The sequence below is a fragment of the Seriola dumerili genome, unplaced genomic scaffold (genome assembly GCF_002260705.1).
Source record: "Seriola dumerili isolate Sdu_G_001 unplaced genomic scaffold, Sdu_1.0 BDQW01000002.1, whole genome shotgun sequence".
Lineage (NCBI taxonomy): Eukaryota > Metazoa > Chordata > Actinopteri > Carangiformes > Carangidae > Seriola > Seriola dumerili.
This window is the reverse complement of record NW_019174257.1, coordinates 1,289,581-1,313,028: the sequence shown is the minus strand read 5'-3', so window position 1 is coordinate 1,313,028 and position 23,448 is coordinate 1,289,581. Positions and strand designations below refer to the sequence as shown.

Sequence of the window (23,448 nt, the reverse complement as noted above, 5' to 3'; positions counted from 1 at the left end):
AATGAGCCCTGGCCATTTAACTGTCTGCAGCATAAAGACACCCTCAGTGGCCTGACAGACTGATGCCTTCACTCACAGGTAACATCCCATACAATATCTGTTTCTAAACGCATGTTAGCATACAAAGTTATGCACTATTACTTTTTTATAGTTGATGTCGAATAATCATTTTCAGTCATGTCCTCTGCATCCAGCTTCTGAAATGTGAAGATTTGCTGCTCTTCTTTGTCACATGTATGTGATAGTAAGCTGAGAATTTTTGATTTTTGGACTGTTAAAATAAGCTATTTGAATACATCTCTTTGAGCTGTGGGAATTATAACCAGTACTTTTCACCATTTTCTGACATTTTATAGATAATGCAATTAATTAATTTCATCTGTTTAGCACTGCCATTTCCTGTGTATCATTCAGATAATAGCTCACTCTGGTTAGTCAGACAACCAAGCAAAGTCAACAGTCCATATGGCTCAGATGAACAGACTGTTGGTCTGGCCTTATAAAATTATTTATAATACAATATAAAATTATTCCCCACTGCAGTGAGAGGAAAATAATGCAAATGAAAAATGTGTTTTTATAATGTACTGATAGATATTTCTCCACTAGCTATTTGTAACTTACAGAAACTTTTCAGTTTCAGTTTGGCAGTAGCTTTGTTTTATTCTGTCGTGTCAGTGGTTGCAGAGAGCAAGTCAGTACTTGCACCTAATTTCTCAGAGGAGAAAGCAGGAAGAGGAGCACAGTCACCTGATCGAAACAGCAGCAAAGAAATACCAGCGTCTGGTCAACAACAGCCAAATGAAATCCAAGTTTTTCATATTTTGATGAAAATGGTGAAAATTTTCTAACCCAGAAAATGGTGTTTCACAATCACTTAGAAAAAGAGACCAAGATTAGCACTTGCATTACAAATACACAATCAGAAACATCAGTATTTGTTCAAAAGTACGTCGAGGGAACCAAGACACAGCTCTGTCGTTTCTAGATTCCCACAGCATTTTCAAAGGCAAGGGGCCACATGAAAGGGTTAATGGCGCAACTTCCCATCCTCTTTTTCATTTCTTCTTTCTGGGTAAACCATAGTCTTTGTATTATAGTCTTTTACACTGAACACAGACTACCATATCCCCCGTCAATTCAGCCCATGTATGAAAGGGCAATTGAGTAACAGCCACATTTGCTCAGTACTGAATGGGATCTGATACTTTCATATAATGTTTTATAATTACTGTCCCCTCAAATAATCACAGAATATAAAGAACTCAGTGTATTTTGCCACCTCTGCCGGTGTGTGTCTGTATGTGTGTATGTGTGTGTGTGTGCTTTTGCATGGCATGGCAACATAATGAGTCACTTTTGAGGAAGCACTGTCATTATTGGATATGACTTCATCAAAATAACAATGCCTTTTGATTGATTCAAAATGCATTTCAGAAAATACTGACACCACAGCACAAAATTGAAGAGATAGTTGAAAACTGTTGTGGAGCTTCTGTAAACAACATATTTCAAGTAGCTAATTTCTGCTCAAGAAGTGGATAAATGTTGTTAAATAATGTAATACACTAATTAGCATATTCATTACATCATTACATTGTATTTGCATTCTGCCTAATGACGGCCAGTTTCAGCTCTTTATCTGAGTGCTTCTCTCCAACTCTCTGTGCTCACATATACAGTATTTTAAAACAGCTAGATTCCAATAAAGCTGTTCTCATTTACATGTTTTTCTGTTATATTTACTTTTAAAATGATCACACAGAGAGAAAGTTAGACACTCATTCAGCTGCTGAGTGGTCAGCACAGAGAGGGGTGCCCGCAGAGGTAAAGCTCTACTTTGCGTGGCAATACTAGCAACTCTCTTCAACAGAAAGTAGCAAAGTTTTGTCCAAAAAGTTAAGTTAGCAACATTGCCTGTAAACACCCTCCTGTTGACGTAAGAGACTGTTCATGCCAAATCATTTTGAAAGAGCAAAGGCCAAGGGGGAAACTGACAGTCGGCCTGCCGACCAAAACTTCATCAGTCAGTCAGTCAGTCAGTCAGTCAGTCAGTCAGTCAGTCAGTCAGTCAGTCAGTCAGTCAGTCAGTCAGTCAGTCAGTCAGTCAGTCAGTCAGTCAGTCAGTCAGTCAGTCAGTCAGTCAGTGACATTCTCAGTTATAGGTCTGGCCCAGCTGTTGCAGTCCAGCCAAATACCTCAAGATGGACTGATAGTGAGCCAAAATGACTGGTGGTGTAGACACAGAAATTTTTTTTTCTCAACCCTACTGTCACATAATTAGCATCTTACCTCCAGGACTGGTCCAGCCCCCAGTATGGTCCTCTCCACCCCGCTGGCATAGCCCTTCTGGCTGAGCGCAGTCAGACAGTGGATCAGGAAGTTGGTACTCTGGGTCTTGCCTGATCCACTTTCCCCAGAGATGACAATGCACTGGTTGACCCTCTTCCTGAGCATGGCATAGTAGGCCACATCTGCGATAGCAAAAATATGAGGCTCCAGTTTGCCCAGCTGGTGGTTCTCGTACATCTTGACATACTTTGGGTTGTAGATGGGCAGGAACTTGAAGGGGTTAATGGCGATGAGGATGCTGCCTGCATAGGTGTAGATCTTTTTCTTGTAAAAGCGTGTGCGCAGGTTATTTAATATCCTGTCCTCATTGAGGACGGGGAGGTTGCAGAGGTCTGCAAAGTCATCCTGCGGAGGTGGAAGGAAGCCTCTGGCAGCTAGCCGCTGTGCCTCCTGCTCTGTGTATACAGATGGGAGGTGGACATAATGGATAGAGCCATCATGGTTCCTCTCCTGGATCAGGGAACGGAAAGGAAAAAAGATTGTGAAACAGTTAATTGCACACACAGTCTTTCTGAGATGGGTGAAATATTCTGGGACAAGCCCAAATGATACCGATCTTACACATGCTCCTGTTATATATTGTGCTAAGAAGGTTGAAAAGACATTGGGAAACATTTTGCATGTAGCAAATTTAGTTTAATTTTTTTGTTAGTTTATGTTACCTAGGTTGACTACTTCTTTTTGTTTCTCACTGAAATGGCAACAAAGAGGAAGAGAGAGCAGGAGGAAGCAGAATGCAATAGTCAGACTGTGGTAGGACTTCTCTTTGTGGTCCACATCCACCATGTCTGACAGCAAAGTGAAATGAGTGCTGTCAACTCTACCTGTAGTAAGAAGTAAAAGCCAAGGTTCTGAGGGTGTTGCTCCTGGGCTTTCCGAGGCCACAGCAGAAACCTCTGTACCGGCAGGTCTCCCGCCTCTAGCACCCACTCTTCTCCACCAGATTCCTTCACCTCTGCCAGCACATACAGGCGGCCGGGGTCCAGCCCCAGTGCCGTGGCAGCGTCCGAGATTACAGAAGCAGCTGTTGCATCCTTCTGCACTCTGAAGAGTAGATAAAAATAATTACTAACTGACTGACTTACAACAGTTCCTTTATCTAATAAATTTGGAACGCTACATAAAAATGTAGAGTTTCATATGAAGTCCTCTGATCTTTTTCAACAACATCATAGCTAAAAAATAAACTATTGATACTAATTTAACATTCTCTAGCAGTAACATTGTGGAACACTCACCTTAGGTTGCAGCAGGTGGAGGGCTGGCAGGCCAGCCGTGGGTAGATCTGGAGCATGTATGAGCGGCCATCATGATCGTTAGGGTTAGCTGGTCCACCTCCCCCTCCTCCTCCACCTGCATTCGTTGCCATGGTGGCAGCGCCATCTCTGACACTCATCCTGAGCCCGGGGGAGTGGCCTCAGCATGCCGCACCCACTGCTTCCCTCTCACCACGGAGCACCTGAAAATGACAGGTTGATCAATCCATGACAGTTTACTTTCACTTTTATAACGAACACCGATAACCATTATCAGTCTGACAAATTTGAATATTCACACAGGAACATAATAAAGGGAAACACAAGTCAGTTTATAGTTAAAACATCTGGGATAAAAGGGAGAGGACTGACTGTCATGCCAACAATTATCTATCCTATTCTAATAAACACTCAGCACTGGTGTATTGCCAGTAGAAACACAGTAAGACAGCCTAGATTGTGAATGGTTTCCAATATACAGAATTACAGCTTTCTAAAAGCCTAAACAAGGCGTCATTGCAGCTCTGAGCAACCATTTTAAAATTCAAACAAAATAGTTGATTTTCAAACAAAGCCTAAAACCACATGGGAAGCTCATCCTTGGTATCTGACCCTCAGCATTTTAGAGCCTGCACATAATGCAACTCTGCTACAGAGATGTGTCTCTGATTACCCTAGAAAAGAGGCTTAGGCAAGCAAATGTAACAGTTTGATCGGAGACAGGCCTTATAAATAAGCAACAGATCATCTTTGAGGCCGATGTCCTATCAAGTTATGTATTGCCTAAGCCTCTTCCCCTGTAATCAGCGGTTCATAAAAAAAAGATGTTAAAACTCTCTGGCAATAAAAACTTCTTCTGGATAAGAAACGTTTACCAGTCACCAGTGAAATGATTCTGAACTATCAGAAGAGAAATCAAGTGAGAAATCATAGGCTATAAGGGGAGAAATCACTTCAGCAGCACTTCATGTTGTGGAACGAAGACAAGTGTGTTGTAAAAATTTTTTTATTCTAGGCCTTCACTTAATTCTTAAAAAGCGCCATACATCAAGGGATGTCTATAGGCCTACTTTGATTCCAGAACGGACTCAGAGATTAGACAAAAAAAACCATGAGTGTTTTAAACTACTGGGACACTGCTTATCATTTTAAAGGTTATAATGCAAGCGCTGTCCATCCCTGTGGCTGACAAATCAAACAAAATTATTACATGGGCAAAACTAGTTGGAAAAAAACATTATTATAGCAGTACCTGCGATATAACAAGAAGGAGAATAATCACTCAAGATACCTGAGTCAGGGCCTAAATTGTCTGTCTGCAGCCACGTCTCATCTCATCCATAATATGCTTAAAGTAATACCTAAACATCTTGATCTTTAGTTCAATAAACAGGGAAAGCTAACCTTCTAAAACAGCACTTTTCTCAGCTGATGCCAAAACAGAAATTGTTTGCCATATTTTAATATTTGGTATTTGACTGAGAGAAAGCCAGTGGTTAAATTGAGTTAATACAGCCTATTTCCAGTTTGTGGTTTTTCTAAAAATACACTTCTGTCATCAGAGTAGGTCAAATGAAATTAAACTGTACTTCCATTTACAAAAAAATAAATAAAGAGTTGTATTCCTATATCTCTAGAATGTACATGAGCCTGTGTACAGGTTCCAGACGTGCGATGACTGGTATTTCATAACACCGCAGCACATTGTTATCACATCATGTACATAACTTTGCCACTGATACTTTACCGTACGTTGCAGCTGCAGATGCTGCAAAGAAATTGAACCCTTCCGCTCAATGATAGCAACCAAGACACAAAAACAGAGAACACTTAGGGTAAACCACAAATAGTCTAATGACTGCACACTATTCACTCTCACACAAGACACCTACAGTGATGTATGACGTAGATCTCAGCAGCAGGATAAAGTGTTTAGCAACTCCTCACCACAACAACTCATCTCTCCATCCAAGAATAATTCAATTTTCTCTTCCTGGCAAAGTCCCAATGCAAAAAGTCTTAAAACATCACAGAGCCCTGAGCAGACCATTAACTGAGAACAAAGTAGAGGTTTGTTCAGTCCTTACTATGGATATCACTGTTTTCCTCACTGAGGTGAAGCTGCCTTGAGGATGTACCAGACTCCTTTATGAACTAAATTAAAATTAACTAAAGGACGAACGTCGTACTGATGAATCACAAGGCTGGCATTCATGTCATAAAACACACCGGAGTCATCAAGGTCGGGCACCAATTCTTTAAACCTCTGTGATGTAACTATGACACTGTTTAAAAGGAGAGATGGGCAATGTGCCATGCATATCTGATAGTTAAGTCATTCAAATCAATCACTCTACCTCCGTTTTGGTTGGTAGTGCATTAATCAATAAAATCTGCTAAATGCTAAACGGTCTCGTGTTCTTGGCGCAAAGAAAACTATACTTAAAAAATACTGATTTATAACCATATAGGTATTCTGTATATAGATATCTGCAGAAACAAAGTGTAACAGCTTTCCACACCACCATCTACTGTGCAGTAGTTAGTGTCTGTACAAAACCAACTGCTCTGTAATTTTCACTCAAATTATTGTACAACCATACTTCTTTGTATAACTGGGTTCACTTTACCCCACACCAAAATTACTGACAGTGTCGGTTGCTGTGGTTACTTTGCCAGACTGACATGATGACAGTTTTACGTCACCACTGTTAAACAGAAAGCCTGGCCAACACCTCTGATCGGTTTCAAGTCAACTCTTTGAAGTAGTGCTGAGGTATTTCAGTTCTGATTCAGTCTAACATCAAACTGGACCACAGCCAAAGGAATACGATCCAGGTTAATGCTCTGTGTAACAAAAATTAATGCAGAATAGTGATCTATAGTTGCATGTGCAGCAGCTGGGTAAAGTTTGTTCTAATGATGGATCATGTAGTGTGGCTTTGCATCAGTAATGCATGCTGTGTAAACTGTAAGCCCCCCTTGGGAAACAGGAACCTGGTTTAAATCACTGTGTGGCAGGCAGACTGCACTGCTTTGGTAACCTGATCCAGGGTCGAGTCCTGTAAGCCTACAGTTTATCACTTTTATCATTCAAGCAGAGACAGTTTATTTTCTCAACCTGAAAAATAAGAAATGTTATAGTCTGAGATATGCCCAAAATAAGCAGGCCCAGGGAAAAGAGGGTCTCGCAGACGTTTACATGCATTATGAAATCAAGTTCTCCATTTCTCCATTACAAAGTTTCAAGTTTCAAGTCAAACTTTCCAGTGACTGATATAACCTATTGTAGGCATATGTTCTGTGTAGTTATCGTAAACCATTTTACAAATTGACCTTTTAGCTCAGATAAGAGGACAGCTCATTTCAATCGTGTGAAAAAATATGAAGTTGAGTGTTGGTGGCAAAGATAATGTTTTGTGTATTCCTCTACAGTTTAACCACAGGAATTTTTGACAATTAAATAATAATCCTACACACTCTCAACCAACAGTTTCTATCTTCCAAAGGAATAAGCTCCTAACTTAACCAACAACAGATACCACACAAAACCACACAGTGCTGCTAATAACTGGTTGCATCTATCTACCCACTATATCTGGATTGGCCTTAATTGATCCTTTTGCATTGTCCAAGCCTGTTTCAGATACTGTTTCCCTTTTGCCTCTATGATGCATGAGCCTTATCAATCTTTATAAGTTTCTGTTTGTAATTACTCATCAAAAGCATTGACAGGAAATTATTGTTTAAAACATCCAAAGTTAACTACATGCTATAAGTAAATCAAATACAAAACTGAACAACAGGGATATCTTGACAAAGCCAACTTTGGAATCATTTAGGTCAGAGGAGAGAATTAGAGGAAAAATAGAGCAACTTGAGACTCATGAGCTTGTACTTTTGCCAAGCTAGCTGACCACAGTCCCAAAAACATGCAAGCCAGTAAAATGCCAAGGCATGCAAAACTGCAGAGACCACAAAAGACAGCATCATCATTATCCTCCATCATGGGCTCTGTCTGGTTTAAATCCGTCCCTTTAACTCCTGAGCTGCTCTCTCAACTAGTTTCAAAAGAGCACAACACAAAGCTACAGTATCTGTGTGTACAACATAAAGCATTTCATCTCAATTTGTGTGGCTGTGCAGAGAGAAAAAAAAGCTGGAATAAAAAAGGTAGTGACAGAGAGAAAATCGAACAAAGAAAATGAGAAGAAGGCAGGGGGAGAGGCAGAGAGTGAGAAAGGTAAACATCTAAAAGTGAGACAGAAAAGAGGGAGGTCCCAGGGGACAATCAAAGGAGACGGAGGCTTTGAGATAATACAGCTTCCTGCGTGCAGAGGAGATCCTCTGTGAGGATGCCCAGCATTCCACAGATAAGACCCAGGGTTGTCTGCTCTGCGGAGGCTTAGCCTGGCACTTTACTTGCTTATTGGGGGCGGATGGGAGACACTAGAGCACAGCACTACAGCTGAGGGTAGAGAGGGGCCCTTTAGCTCCTGTGGACAGGAGGAGGCATTAACAGCTAACAAGCTCCTTAAACCAGACGTTTTTAAAAGAGGCACCACTCATCCCTGTTAACTTCATCCCACCTAACCCCTAATTATCCAGTCAGAGAGAATAGGCTTTCAGTAAATTAATTCCACTGTACACTCATCAGGAAAATAGATGTAAGAAATGTTACTCAGCTGCTTTACCAACACAACAGAAATTGAATTGAGTACAATTAACACCACATATTGAGAAATGGGGTTTAGTTTTTTTCTCCTCGTTAATTTTTCTCTTAGACCACACATATTCGTATGTCCAGCCTGCTGCACTGATTTTCAATCCTCTGCGGCAAGGGAACTATCAAACACAGTTGTCTGGGGGTCAATATCTCACTGAGCCATGGTATGACCACAACAAAGTTATGGCCCATTGTATATGCTATAATTCGGATGGGCACAATTTTAAAAGAGCAATTGTGTACACGTACCCCACTGCCAAATAAGGAGAAGGAGAAAAAAAACAGCTGCATAAAAGAAGCACTCTTCTAACTTCATTATAACTGAAGCTGAAATGACAGTGAGAGAGGGATTTGTTTGACAATCACTGACAGAGTGAATTAAGCCAAACAGGGTCTTACTCGCTCTCTCCTTTCTCCCAGCTCCTACTCTATCTTCCTCATCCACCCTCAAAGAAATAGTGAAAAGGTCCACCCAGAGAGGACGAAGGAAGAGGAGGAGCAATAGTAAGTCTACAGTGCCAATTAGTGGAGAGAGAAAAAGAAATATTTTGCCTTTATATGGCCAGTTGTTATAGTGTTTATGATATCACTTAGAGATGTGTGAAAGCCTTGAGTGTTATGCTCTTAGTCTGTGCTACAGACACTACATTTTCTTCCTAATGGACCTCCCAAGACTGGCACACACTCACACTCATACACATACACTGCGTAAACAGAGCAGCCAGTCAGTGCTGAAACACCACTGACTATGATCTGGCAGGAAGTGAATGACCGAGTGACACATACAGGGTCAATGAACTTCAAACTGGAATATTCCCTCTGCTTCTCACTAATGTCAATTCTCTTCCTCACTCCTCGCATCTCTCCATAATTGTATGTCTCACACTCTAATACACACACATAGAAAGAGGTGAACCAAAAGGAAGCAAGTTATGATGTCAACAGTGTGTGGAGAAAAGATATGGTGACTCTCTGCATTCCTTTTCAGCGTCACAGAGGACTAAATCTCATGAGTCAGGGCTACAAGCAGCTCCCAACATGCGCTTAACTAGCCACTGACATGACAATAGCAGCAGCAGTTAGGGGGACACGGAAGGCTGTTATAGTCCCTAACTTTTTCTAAAACTGTAAAGCAAACTACAACTTTAAACTATTTCATAGACAGTTTACATTTCCACCAATGTTTATGTACAGTATCTTTAGATGTGGACATTAAATTATTCTGTTTGGTTTATCTGCACAATATTTACCTAATTGTACAATTATGTGACAGACAGAGGACAAGTAGTAGATGACCCGTGATAAATTATGTACTACTAGAGCTAAAAAAAAAATGCATTGATTACTCTATTATTCAATTAATCATTTAAATATTTTCTTTCTTTTTTTCAATGTAAATGTGAGGATTTGCTGCTTTTCTTTTAGTATGAATGAATAAAGAAATTGTTACTTGCAGCTCTATAAGAATACTATTACAATTAATTAGGCAGCTACACAGATGCACATTGGAAGAAATTTAAGGTTCAATGTCTTGCTCAAGGAGAAGACACTGTAAACGGGGAAAGCTGAGGATTGAACCACCAACCCTTGTGATTTATGGTAAACTACCTAAGCTACAGCCATGTATATCAAAGTTTTATAGATGAGAGGGCATGGATTGTCAAATCAAATTCCAAAACATTTAAATACAATAAAATCAACAAAGACAAATTTAAGAAGGCCAAACCTAGTATGGGGTTGGAACGTGTATGGTCAATGCGTGACATTGAGGACGTAGTTGAAAACTGTTATGGAAGCGCTGTAAACAGCCACTTTCAGTAGCAGTCACCTTGCCACCCTGGCCCTAAGCCCATGATAGGCATCCATGCACGGTCCAGCCATATAATAGGTATATATTCAGCTGTTAACGCCTGCCTTATAGAACTTGTCTGCACCAATTCATTTTGAAAGAGCAACGACCAATGGGGAAACTCCAACTCAGTCACATGGCACTGCACTGACCAATGGTGGAAATATGATCGCTCACTCACTCAGTCAATCAGTCAGTCACTCACAGACATTCGTGATTAGTGCTATTGTGATCCAGCCAAAAAAGGATTAGGTGCGTTACCAAGTCATAGTCAGACAAATGACATACCGAGGAAAAAAAGAGGAAAAAGGCAAGAGGATAAAGAGGAGTAAGTAAGGGTTTCATTGGCAACTCCATAAGGTTTCAATAGCAGTATGGATGCATACTAGACGCTTGTAGTATCTTCAGTATTTCTAATGGAAATATAACAAAAACAAAAAAGGCAATAGAAATCTCTTCTACTTTGTTCTGGAGGACGCTGTCCTGTACTGACAAGAGCAATGAGTAAATTCAAGGCTACACTCCCCGTAAAGAAGACATTTCTGAGTCTGACTCACTAAGGATGAGCAAGTTAGGTGTAAGTGTAGAGACAGTACTAATATTACTATTATTCTTCCTCCTCAAGTAACTTCAAAGTGAAATACACATTTGTACAAATATCACAATCATATTATGTCCTATATAGCTTGTTCCAGGACTTTGTTGAAGCCATTTCTTTTTGATAAATGAATCGTTCAAATCCAATCTACCATTTTTTTTATACTTCTGATATCCTTGGAAAACTTGAGACCATGACTAGAATTTAAATAAAGCTCTGTGGGTTTAGACTACGCTTGTTCCAACAACATGTGCTTGTAATGATGGACCAGCCAAAGGCTTTGTGGGGCTGAGGAGGTTAACCATTTGAACATCTGTGTTCAAGTTAAACGCAATCATTCTGTTTTTACACTAAATTTCAAACATTTCAAAATCCCAGGGTCTACCTTCACTCTTTCCAGGGTACATCTGTGTGCACAGCTACAATGATGTAGACCAAGCTCCAGTCCTCTCCCCATGGAAAGTGGAGATTGGGCCACTGAAGTATCCATCACCACTACAACTCTCTCTGCATGACCTAATGGAGAAGAGAGGGCCTGGCTCTTTGCCAAAGCGGGCTGTATTGTCCTCTGGGCACAATGAGAAGCATTAGGAAGTACAGATTCACTGTGTGTGTGTGTGTGTGTGTGTGTGTGTGTGTGTGTGTATGCACTCCCTGTGGCTTTCAGCCCATGTAAGTGTGTGTGTATTCTCTTAGGATTCATAAATGCACTCAGGACCTGTGTGATAGAGAGATTGCTCCTGTTGCTGCTGAGTGGTGGTAAATCAGCCTCTGGGTTGAGCCTCAATAGGAAGTGCAGATGCACCCAAAATGGCTGTGAATAGATCAGAGCCCTCCCACTTGAGCCATGTGGCCTATTGAAAGATGCAGCCTTTTGTCTAAAGGGACCAAAACCTCAATCAGGGAATTAACTCATCCAGCAGACACCAACTGGGCTCAAGACAAACGCAGATAGAGAGAGAACTGTGAGGAGAGAGTGAAGGAAAAAGAAGAAAAAAAGGGCACTAAAAGCTCATCTCCTCCCCCCTGTCTTTAAGTCAGCTCCCAGGCTGGCCAGCCACAAACAATAAAACCAGAGCTGAGGAGCATCTGCTGCCTCCGTCTAAAGAAGAGGATAAAGGAGAGAGGAGCCGCAGGGATCCAGTCTTTGACTTGTTGATATTACCCTATTCATTCAATATGGAGCCCAAGCTCATGGTCAAAATCCTCTTCTCTGCTGCAAATAAGATGCGGGAAAAAGAACACATAAAGCAGATAAAGACATTATCAGAGATTGTAAATTCAAACCAAACTGAGTTGAACAATATAATTTTATCTCCCCGATCACAGTGACTACTTGGTTTTCCAAACAATAACTAAGCTCAAACTAGCCAGCTGTCTGTCACAATAAATTACCATAACTGTGATGGACAGTGGTAATCAATTATACCATGGTCATCTGAGTGCACTGGATTGATCCACCATTCCCAATATCACGTGTCTGACTCATGTATTGACAAACAGCACATTGCTATTCTTTTGACATCCCTCGAAGGTAGGTTTGACCCCCATATCACATGCAGATCATTCCAAGTCAAGCGAGAGGGGTAAACTTCAACAGCTGGGGCTGACTGCAAACAAATGGGACAACCTAATTCAAAACAACTTGAAATCATGGCTGTATCACTCCTCTAAGGCCTCCATGTGTCAGCCCGTTCTGCAGTTGCTTGAGGCAATCCAACATTAGTTTCAGCCACAGATTTATGAACTCCTACTTTATGTACATTTCACAGCAGGTCAGTAATCCAAGAGGCCCAGGTACAGCCTTACACTACTCCCCCGTGTCTTGCCACCCATATGCCTCCTCTGTAACGCTGTGTTTTTAACTGCTTCCTTAACTGTGCCTCTTTCTGTCCGTCTCTCCTGTCATACCACTGTCTTTCACAGAATCCCCTCCACCCCCAACGCTGCCCTCCAATGCCTCCCCTTCAACCCCCTGCTGGCCACCCCCTTCTGCTCCCCACCGCCTAACATTTGGCACTGCTGCTTTAACACAGTCCAGATGCCAAGCCACAATGAGTCGAGGAGAGTAGAGACATTGAGTCTTCAGGGAACTCTGCTTACCATAAAAGCCTATGCCCTGGTGTTTTTGATTTACATATAATACCCTTTTACTATACTGCCACCCAGTCAGTCAGACTAGAGGACAAGCCCCAGTGAGCAGAGCAGAAAAGCCATGAAAACAGATTTGAATCAATCAGAAAATATTGAGTGTTTTGTATTTCATCAAACTCACCAAACCTATTGGAGAGTGCTGCAACAGAGCAAAGTGATGCTCACATGCAAATGTACATGCAAATTCTCTTCAAATAATATCACAGCCTTGAAGATCTGCCTAGCAAAGACTCAGGTCTCAAGGTTCTTTCATCCAGAGGTTAATGCAGCAATAAGACGATGCATGGCAACCAAGACGGTGAAGAGAAATTTATGTTTTCAATCAGTGTGATGAGCTGAAACTCTAGATTCAAAGCAGCAGCGTCCACATGAAATACACCAGACCTGTGAGGCCACAGCATGTCTGACTTAATGCAACCCAGAAGTCTCTGCTCAGTCTGATTGGTTGTTTTGGGATTCCTTACTTGTTGGTGGTGACAGTGGATTCAGGAGAGTTTTCTGGACCAGTCATTTCAACCATGCTGGACTAATTACTAACTAACTAACTAACTAACTAACTAACTAACTAACTTGTTTAGACCAGTGATAACAAACAGTGACAAATACAGTGAAAAGATGTAAGAGACTGGTATGTTCTTCCTTAATATCATAGACATTTAGGTTAGGGACAAAATCATATAAACACCAGTATGATACAATATAATCCCTCAATACATTTTATAGTTGTAAAACTCTTTAATGTTTGATCAGATTTAACTCAGCCATTAATATTCGTAGCAATAACATAATCTTCAGCAAACAGTATATAGTCACTAAGCTGAAAAATATTAGGGAACTTTTTTAGAGATTTAGTGCTGAAATTATTTGCCAGTCAATCAGTTAGTTGATCATCATCAGAAAATAAATATCAGCCAGAGTTTTTCGATTAATCCTTTTTAAGACAAAAATGTTGGTATCCTTAGTGTTCTTTGATAATAAACTAGATATTGTTGAGTTTTGGTCAAGTTTTAAGCATAATGAATATGTCAATTTGGGATGTGGAAGAGTGTAATTGGCATTTCTCACAATTTCCTGATACTTTACAGACCAAATGATCGACTACTCAGAAAAAAGAATTGACTGTTGGAAATTAATATTTGCAGCCTCACCTGAATTAACCCTGTCATTTTTGTTGTTTACAGCCCCATACTCAAAATTTTGTTTTAGTTGGAAAACATTAATTAAGTAAGTTGATTCTGTATAAACCTGTATATTCTAATTGTGCTGTGGAAAAGAATTTTCTCCTTAAGGACAAATCAACTATCTATCTAACAACAATTCAGAGCTGGATTATTCAACGTGTAAAGGGGTAGTGATTGGTAAAATTCTTGAGAATTTACATGACTGTACTGTAAATGGTTGATTGGTAATTTTCTTTGGGGAAGTTACTACTGTACTGGGATGCATTGAGCAGCTGTTCATGTTATTGTGTCCACTCACAGCCTATGCAATCATTTTAAAGAAAGATGATTAAAGGATAGTCCCCAGTTAAGGAAACACTTCCTTCCCGAGTGTGATAAAATACATGTGCAAACACACACAAACATACAGTGCACCATCTGGAGATGTGGGGCAGCTGCAGGCAGAAATCAGGAAGAGGAGAAAAGGAAGCAAGGGGAAGGAGGCAGACAGAGGGGATTATTGTACACGCTCACTCATGTGGGCTAGCCTGCTCCAAAAACACTTCCCCAAACACATGACTCCATTGTAGCACCAGAATAGTCACTGCACCAAGTTCATACTTATTTAAAATCCTTTGCCCCTGCCACCGATTACACATGCCACACATATACAGAGACACAACTTTCCTTTGATCCTTGCAAAATAAAATTGTCCAGGAAGCCAGATACGGTGCTAAAAATCTTGATCTTAAACGCAAACACTAAAATGCCAACACCATGCTCTTCCAACTGGGAATCAGTTCAGTGTTAGTAATATTACTCATCCAACATTTTATACGTTTTATATGTTTTGGCCTCAGTTTGAACTTAATAGCAGGACAGAAAGCAGCAGGAGGGATAACTGCAAAGAGCTTGATGCGTAATGAAAAGGAGTAACAAAGGGGGAAAGGCGTAATCTAAGATTATATGTAGAGTAGATAGTATAATCCACTGAAAACATCATTCGTGTGGTGCGTCCTGATGATGTTTGGGTGGCCTGGCAGATTCACACACCAACGTGTCCATGATAAGCATCTTAGAAAGGATAATTTGTTCATCTAGGACAACCTTTTCCTAAATCTATCCATCTACATTGTTTTAAATCAAGTGAACTGTACAGTAACAGAAGAAAACAATAAAACTAATGATGAGCAATGTCATATGAGTATCTTAAAAAAAACTATTTTCATTAAAAAGAAAACACCACTGAAGATATTTTCTAAAAAAGGACAACTATTACTGTCGCTTTCTTTTCCTCCACACGGATTAAATGTGTTTTAACACTCGCCCTCTCTCACCTTAGCCAGAAATCCTGAATGATTTCTGTCAGATGAAATGTAACTTACATATGGAGTCATTCATCAGTGACCAGAGTCAGACTGCACGGTAAAAATAGAGCAAAAACAAACATAGCAGAGCAGAGCCCAGCCAACACAGAACATAGAGCCAAGGTCTACTGTTCCTGCTCCATCTCTCTTTCCCTCTACCCTCAGCTTGTCTCTTTCTTTCCATCTCTTTCCCCATCTGTGCCTCCCTCTTCTCTTTTGTGCTTTGATTTTACTCTTTCACTTCTCTTGTCACTCTCCACAGCCCCTCAGGCATCCAGTGGTGAGACTGGGCTACAGTCTGCGCACAGAGTTCAACTCTAATGCTGAACACAAATTGTTATAAAATTTCAGGTTATGTTCATGGCTATATTTACATGAACACATAGAACCTGATCAAACAATAATCAAAGCAATAATATGAGTAAAGTGGAGTAGACGCCATACTCTCTTTTGTGAATGTGAGTTTTCTCATTGTCACAGTAACAATAAGTTATGAACTTAGAACATTTTATTTTATTGTCTAATAAAAACCATAAACTCATTTACACACCTAAAACTAATTACAGTGACAAACATGCGCTTCAAGTAGTTCTATGTTGACCTTGTATTCACTAGTCCAACAATGTGACATCCAGTGTCCTCTGTAACACAGTGGCTTGCTTCTACCCTGGCACATATAATGGGAATGATTTGTCACCTCTACCGCCTTGCCTGGCTGAGATTAGTCACTTTTTCCTCACATCATTTCAAAAGCTGGGAGTAAGGAATGGCGCTAAGGTCTATTTACTTAAACTTGTCAATGACTCTTGAACCAAGATGTAAATGAGTCCAGCCCAATTTGTGCAAATATACCTATGCCTTTAAAACTTCGAGGATTTTGGTGGACTAAGTAATAGATTAGTTACTGATTCGTTCCCTTTATAGAGCCTTTAAATCTCTTTTCTCCCCCGTATGGGAAATGCAAATGCAGGGTGTTTTAATAAGTTAAAACAAATAGAGATCATAGGTAGAACTTTAATTTCCTTGGTCATTACATAGTCATCACACAATGTGCATATTTATCTCTGTCATCCAGGCAGGAGTTTATGTTTTTTCAGAAGGTAATTCTTTAACTTCACTAAAATAACCTCAACTACTTAAAGCAATTCACAGTCAGTTACACATGGCAACTGTGGAGCATCTGTGGTTTTGACGAAAGAGAAAAATAAAGCAGGTGGGAAGAGTTACATGAGGGTTGTTTCGAATCTGCTTGTTGGAGGAAGTGTTTTAGATATCACAATAATACAAGCATGTCCGGTTTGGCCAAAAAACAGACTGCAAAATGTTCTTATGGCCACTTTTCTGACAACTGCAGGAGGATCTGACGAGGATGTAATTATGACAGACATATGGGTAAATAAAAATGATAGATACACTCAACATAGCGCATCAGTCTGGCCCTATTTAGCTATGTCTGAGGTCACCTTCAGAGCTGGGCCACGGTGAAGCGCAACAGCAAATTGAGCCTCAGGGTGTGCCCTTTCTCTGCCCATAATCCAGAGCCAAGGGACAGGATCAGTGACCGCAGAGAGGATGGAGGGGGAGGTTATAGCACTCACCACAGCCATCAACTACTCAATCTGTATATACACACATACACACACACACACGCACACACACAGTGCACTTCCTGAGGGTGACTACAGCTGAGGGGGTGGGTAGCGGACTGAATTTTAAAAAATGTTTTTTGGAAACAGCTGGCTGAGTTGTTGACCAGTAGTAACATTGATGCATGAAACATGCTACACTTGAAAAAACAAAGAGTAGTTTCCAGATGTGTCTGACAAGAAAATCAAAAAGTAGAATCTTGCAAAATATGTCATAATCTATCGCGGACAGTTTCTGTGTGTTGTTGTAGCTGAATTGTTTTTGTTTGGTGGCCCTGTGCGGCTGCTGCTCATTTTTGGCTGACAAGTTGCAGGCTCTCACTGGGATATCTCCAACCACAGGAGTCACTGCTGGATTTAAAACCCGTGTATCAATATCACTAGTGGAGAGTAGCTCTCTCCCATTCATGTAAACAAAAAAGTATAACTGTTCTTTCAACATGAACTGCTAATGAGTCAAAAAGCTGAAAGCCTCTCACTTTACGCTCCATACATTTGAATGTGATGAAAGACAAAAGATGATGTACACACTGCTAAGGGTTACTACCCAAAACAATGAGCAACAAAGATGTAATATTTTAATATTTTAAGTAGAGTTCAACCTGTTAAATGCCATATGAAATCTGTGTGCTCGATCTGCACGAAAGAGGGTTTAAACTTTTCTTTTATGGTGTTGACAGACCATTTTTCGCTTCACTGTGGAAAATTCTTTAGTTGTATATTTTAGTTAAAACTTTGCTGGGCTTATAACTGTGCCTATAATCAGAATCTAAACAAGGAGGTTTGGTACAATCATAATCATCACAATCAAGCTTTGATCCCAATCATCTTGACGTGATGTATTTGGGCCTTGCAACGAAGACTACGGCACAACAAACAAATGCACTGTAAGTAGGCCATCCCTAAACATTCGGACTGCTTTTTCCTCACTTATACCCTATCATTACAGCTGGATCTATTTATAAAGCCCATAAATTCTGCTTGCCGCAATGAAAGTTACCAAGGAGTTTGTGGAATTGATGATTTTTAAACCCCACCACTCTCCCTTTCTCTCTGCCTCTTTTCGTCTACTCACACAGACTTTCTTCATCTGGTCCAGTCTCTACAAAATACAGGTCATTGCAAATCCACACTGCAAAGCTCGGTTAGAAGCTTTCTGCAGAGCGCAAGGCTATTTTTTCTCCCCATCTTTCACCACAGAAAGGCGGACCCAGGAGCATTCCTCTCACATTATTGGACTAAGAGCTGACGCACTGTATATACACAAAAGGCACACGCATATGCGCACTTACTGGTGTCCCATTTCTCCTTTCTGACCTCCTTATTTCCATTCATCCCTTCTTCTGTGTCCATACACCTACCCAGCTTTCTTTACTGAGTGAAAAGGTGACATTGATGGGAATTTTTTAGTTTTTATCCATCACATCCCATTCAATCAGCTGTCAACATCTGTGATGTGGAGATATAAAGACAAAACTCTCTCAACGGCTGAGAGATATGCGATCTTGGATTCTGCTGTCCTGAAATTATAATATCACAATATCATTATCACCTGAACCAGATCACAGGTTAACAAAAGGCAGAATGACACCTAGCCTAGCCCATCCTAGTATTCTTGAGCAGCAGTGTTAACTAATAGACTGATACAGACATCTTCCTGATGAGCCCACAGGCAAATAGAAATACAGGCCTCTACATGTCTGACTTTTCTTGCAGTTGGCAACGAGCCCTTCACTATCTCTCGTGTAGCAGCAAGCTATCTCAACTCTTGTTTCTCAACATTTACAGGTCCATGTTTTAAAAATAATGTAGCATAATGAAAAATCTATGTCTTAGTCACCATGCAATTTCTGTGTATTCAGCAATGCATTCTTTCTACTATAGTCCACACTAAAAAAAAACTTCTGTTGAGATAATTAAAGTTTGTTCGCCACTTGAAAAAAACATGATAAGTTAATTGATGAAAAACACATTGTGTTTGCATCAAGATAGTTGAGCTAGCAGGTCTATCTGACCCAGTGAAGCTGTACTGCAGGATCATGGGACTGCAGGTGTCTGCGTCATTCCACAGGTAGCCTACATCATCTTAGCCCAGTTCACCACCTGCGTATAGAGACAACACATGCTGCTAAGGGACTCATTAAAAATCACTGTGCTGCCACAGCACACCATAGCTCATCCTGTTCTTCTGTCCTTATTCTGTCACACACAGTAACACAAGAACAGCCTAATATTGGACTCACATGAACGGGGTCATAACCTCAACATCTTCAGGTTTTAAATTAGTCAAATAGATGAAATAGGGCACTTTGCACCCATTCTTTGTGTGTTTTTAATCTTTTAAAATAGGAGATTTTACATGTACCAATTTGACCTATTTTACCTCACTCATGATTCTTCAAACAGTTGTGAGAAATGAATCATTTCCATGTAAGTGTAGAAAATCTTCAACACATTTAACCATGAAACCACATAAATTAAGATAGATGCTAGACAGAGTTGTTGGGGCAGAACCATTGCAACCTCCACAAAGTAGCTTTTGTTATCTACAATGCAACAACAGCACCCACACCTCTTAAGTCATCTGCTATATATAAAATGTGTATATAAAGCTAACCACAAGAGTGCTAAGATCATGAAATTTCACATGACATCAATGTAAAAATAAGCCAATGTCCTTTCATAACCATCAGGCCAACACCTCAACATTGTTGCCTTTAAAAAAACATTTTAAACATTTAGGTTAATTATTACTAATTAATAATTCATTAAAAACACAGAGATATTACAGTGAACAGGACACTGCCTTTAGAGATACAACCAACACGCCTGTGGAAATGCAAAACACATAAAGCTGAGCTGAAATAAGACTGATTAATAGTGTTATCTGTGGGGAAATTAATATTTAATAACACACAACGTGAGATGGCTGAAAATTAACACAATGAAGCTGAATATCAAAGCCTGGTCCGTGGAAACCCTTGAATCTCTCCTCTGAGAAATATTGGCCCAGCTATGATTAGGGCAATTATCTTTTCATCCGCAGTTTCACACAACTACATCCGCCAGGATGTGTAGACCAATTACAACTCAAGGCTGAGCTGGAGATGTAATTGGTCTTCCTTTCCCCTCCCCCTTCTTGTCCTCAACCACTGTCAGCTCTGCAGTGGGGCTTGCAGAGTACAAACCATTAGCAGGGGGCCATATGGCCCTTTTCTTTCAAACATGGAAGTGAGCCTTTCTGTGGACTGCCTGAGTGTTTAGGGAGGTATAGGATAAAATGGGCTGTATTGCAACATAATTTGAGGGGTTTTCTGTTTGCAATCTTTTGACGATATCAGGACAGGTCTGTTCAGTGGGGGAAAAAACAACACATTTTGCATAATATTACAACTCCAGTTCAGATGCTATTCCTACTAGTTTAGAGAGCCTTATGTGTTCATGTCTGAATAACATCTGTATTCACTGACATACCTTCACCTCCTTTAAAAATATATTTGTAAAAATATATTAGTCACTATAACTGAAACTGTGAGACAGGAAGCATTTTGATAAATAGAGATTTGACTCTTAAGCTTTCTCTGAAGGATTGGGATGTTAATTAGATTTTGAATATGACAGATGGGGACCTTGATCATATTCAATATGCTGATGCTTGATCCACGGCACAGTGTACTTGGCAGGCCCTACACAGCCAGGCTTACAGGTGCTGCACACACATACAACCACAACAGCTCTTTTGTCACTCAATTTACCCATTTCCACTGAGAAAGGTGGCGGTGGGGGTTTAAATATAAATTACTTTTACAGACATTGATTACATTACATACAGTGTTTCAACAGTATTACTCTATGATGCTCTATTATTAGCTCTATTGACATGTATTAAATTTCTGGTATAAATAATAAACACGCAAGGCCAAATATATTGTGTAAATTAAAATGCAATCTACATTCTGCTCAATGTCTTGAGTTTGGTCTTAAAAGACTTTATTTAAAAGCTCTCTGAATGTGCTCCTCTTTTAAATGAGATCTAATTTGCATTTTTATTTAATGCAGAACCTTTGTAATTCAATGCTGAACTGTGGTGTGTTTTTTTTAATCCACAAGTTGTCACTGTCACTGTTTTTTTATTGTTATTTGAATGACTATTTGTCAATGCTGTGGTAAAGAAATGTCTAGTTAATGCTAAGGTTATTATTAGTTCATTAGAAATTAATTCAAAACTGTTAAAAACTAACTAACTAGCTAACTAGTTAAATAACATATAAATAAAAACTAATTGAACTCAGTATTAAAAATTCAATTCAATTAAAAACAGTAACTTCCCCATAAAACAACAATGAAACACTATTCCAGCCCACTACAAGCTGATGCCCCACCCACTGCTGTTTTGTAGGGTTACCAGATAACAACACCAGATAACAACAGACAACACATTTGCTGTACATCCTTTAACCATTACCTAGGTAACATTCATAATGTCCCACTCTATAGTCTGACAGCTTACTGTAATATTCCTGAAGGCCTGGGTCACAACATGTGGCTGAGAGAGCCATGGAGCTGCCAGTGTGACAGGAGGAAGTGTTAATACATTATTGCAGCATGATGAAATAATTTTCTACTTGGGCCACTGGAAGAACACAACTGCAGTCAGACCAGAGTAAACGAGAGAAATGGAAAGAGGGAAAGAGAGAGAAAGAGAAACTTCCAAGTGAAGTGCATATGTGTGTAATTTTAATGTTCCTATGTATGATTACTTTTTTCCACCACCCAGACATTAGTCATGTAGTGTGCAGCTTGTGTGGTTGACTTTGTTAAGGTTTGGCCAGTGTGCTAATGTATGAAAGAAGCAGCTACAAAACATGACTGTAATTATTTCACATATAATTCTGAATACATTTGCCATGTTGTAATATTAATCAACACTGGAAAATATCCTTATAAATATCATGATATTGACTTCAAACCTAGTCCTAGTTCTAATTGTTGAACTCTAAATTTCTAAGGTGACAGTAGTTTTGCACAATAACAACCTAAACCAGGGGTGGGTAATATCAATAGTACTGCGCAATGACAGGAACACTAGGTAGAGGCACTCACTGCTGATATTACTCAGCCAGTCAAAAAAGTTCAGAAAGTTGTCAGTTATATGCAAAACAGCTGTCTAGTCTGTTGTCAAGGATAAATACTTTTAAAACATTTAAGCTATGTCATGTTATCAGGATAAAAGTTACAGACAATACCTATACCCTATCTTCCAGTTCTAAGTAGATATGTTTCTTCATTATTAACGTATTTTATTACTTCACCTTCACTGCTTCACATCACTGGCTGCACTCATCCATAAACTGAGCCCCATGGAGGGCTCATAATAACAGTTATGATACACTGGTAATTTGGATAAACTTAAGTTACCCCCTTCTAGACAAGGACTTTAGAGTCTGCTGCACCAAACTCAATGTTGTGGTGATCTTTCTGAAACCTAAGTGAGCCTTCTTGACCCCCGAACAAAAACCCACTGACATGTAAGTTAGCCACATTATGCTCCAGGCCTGGGGACACTGCACTGCAACAAGTCAGCCTACATTCTCAGCTCATTCACACACTGGATGCAACTATGCTACTGTGTGTCAGTGACCAAACAGGCGACAAGCTGTTATCACCTATTATCATTACAGTTAGACAGGGCGGCTGTGCAGGCTAAAATGGGGCATGAAACACTACTTGCAATAGAACAGTTAACGTTGATAGGGTTAAAATTAGGCGCAGATATTCACTGACTAGCTACTTAACCATAACTTCTTACAACAGCTCTGGCAATGTACTGTCTGATAGCTATAAAACTAAAACCCATATCAGTCGACAACAATTAACTAAATTATTGGCCAAATTTATCACACAGCCGTGTAAACTTCTGCTTTAAAGAACAGGCTCGTACAAGGCGAAGTGCTCAAGCAAATAGTATTTAACGTACCTTTCCCGGCTGATTTTCTCATTGTCTCGGTGTAATCCTTAACTGCGTTCCCCGCGATTCAACCAACTGGTGAACAAATAAATGATAATCAAGTCGAAACTTTTCGGTTCGTGGGTTTTCTTCTCCTTTGATGAAACCACGACTGACTTACATCAAGCAGGCTAACAACGGTGGAGCCCCAGACAGACAAAGCTTAGAGTTGAGTCAGTTTGAAGGTTTCAAACCGGGGCGGAAAGAAAATAAAACGAACCGACAAAAAAAACCGAAGCCTACTTATACGCTTGTATTAAATAAAGAAGAGCAGTCTCTGAGATAAAACAGGCTCAAAAGTCCAATCTTTCCTGACAGACTGTGGGTTTCAGA

The 23,448-nt window shown here is 40.0% G+C and overlaps 1 protein-coding gene across 1 annotated transcript in view; it reads right to left on the bottom strand.

Annotated features, from left to right (window-relative positions):
• myo9b (myosin IXB) overlaps positions 1-23,448 on the bottom strand; it is a 56,886-nt gene extending 33,438 nt beyond the window's left edge. Inside the window, exons 1-4 of the mRNA XM_022760498.1 lie at positions 23,086-23,448; positions 3,591-3,811; positions 3,177-3,396; positions 2,293-2,802 (exon numbers count right to left, since the gene is read on the bottom strand). Coding sequence (XP_022616219.1) covers positions 2,293-2,802; positions 3,177-3,396; positions 3,591-3,748 — 888 coding nt within the window. The 5' untranslated portion in view covers positions 3,749-3,811; positions 23,086-23,448. The remainder of the gene's footprint in view (positions 1-2,292; positions 2,803-3,176; positions 3,397-3,590; positions 3,812-23,085) is intronic.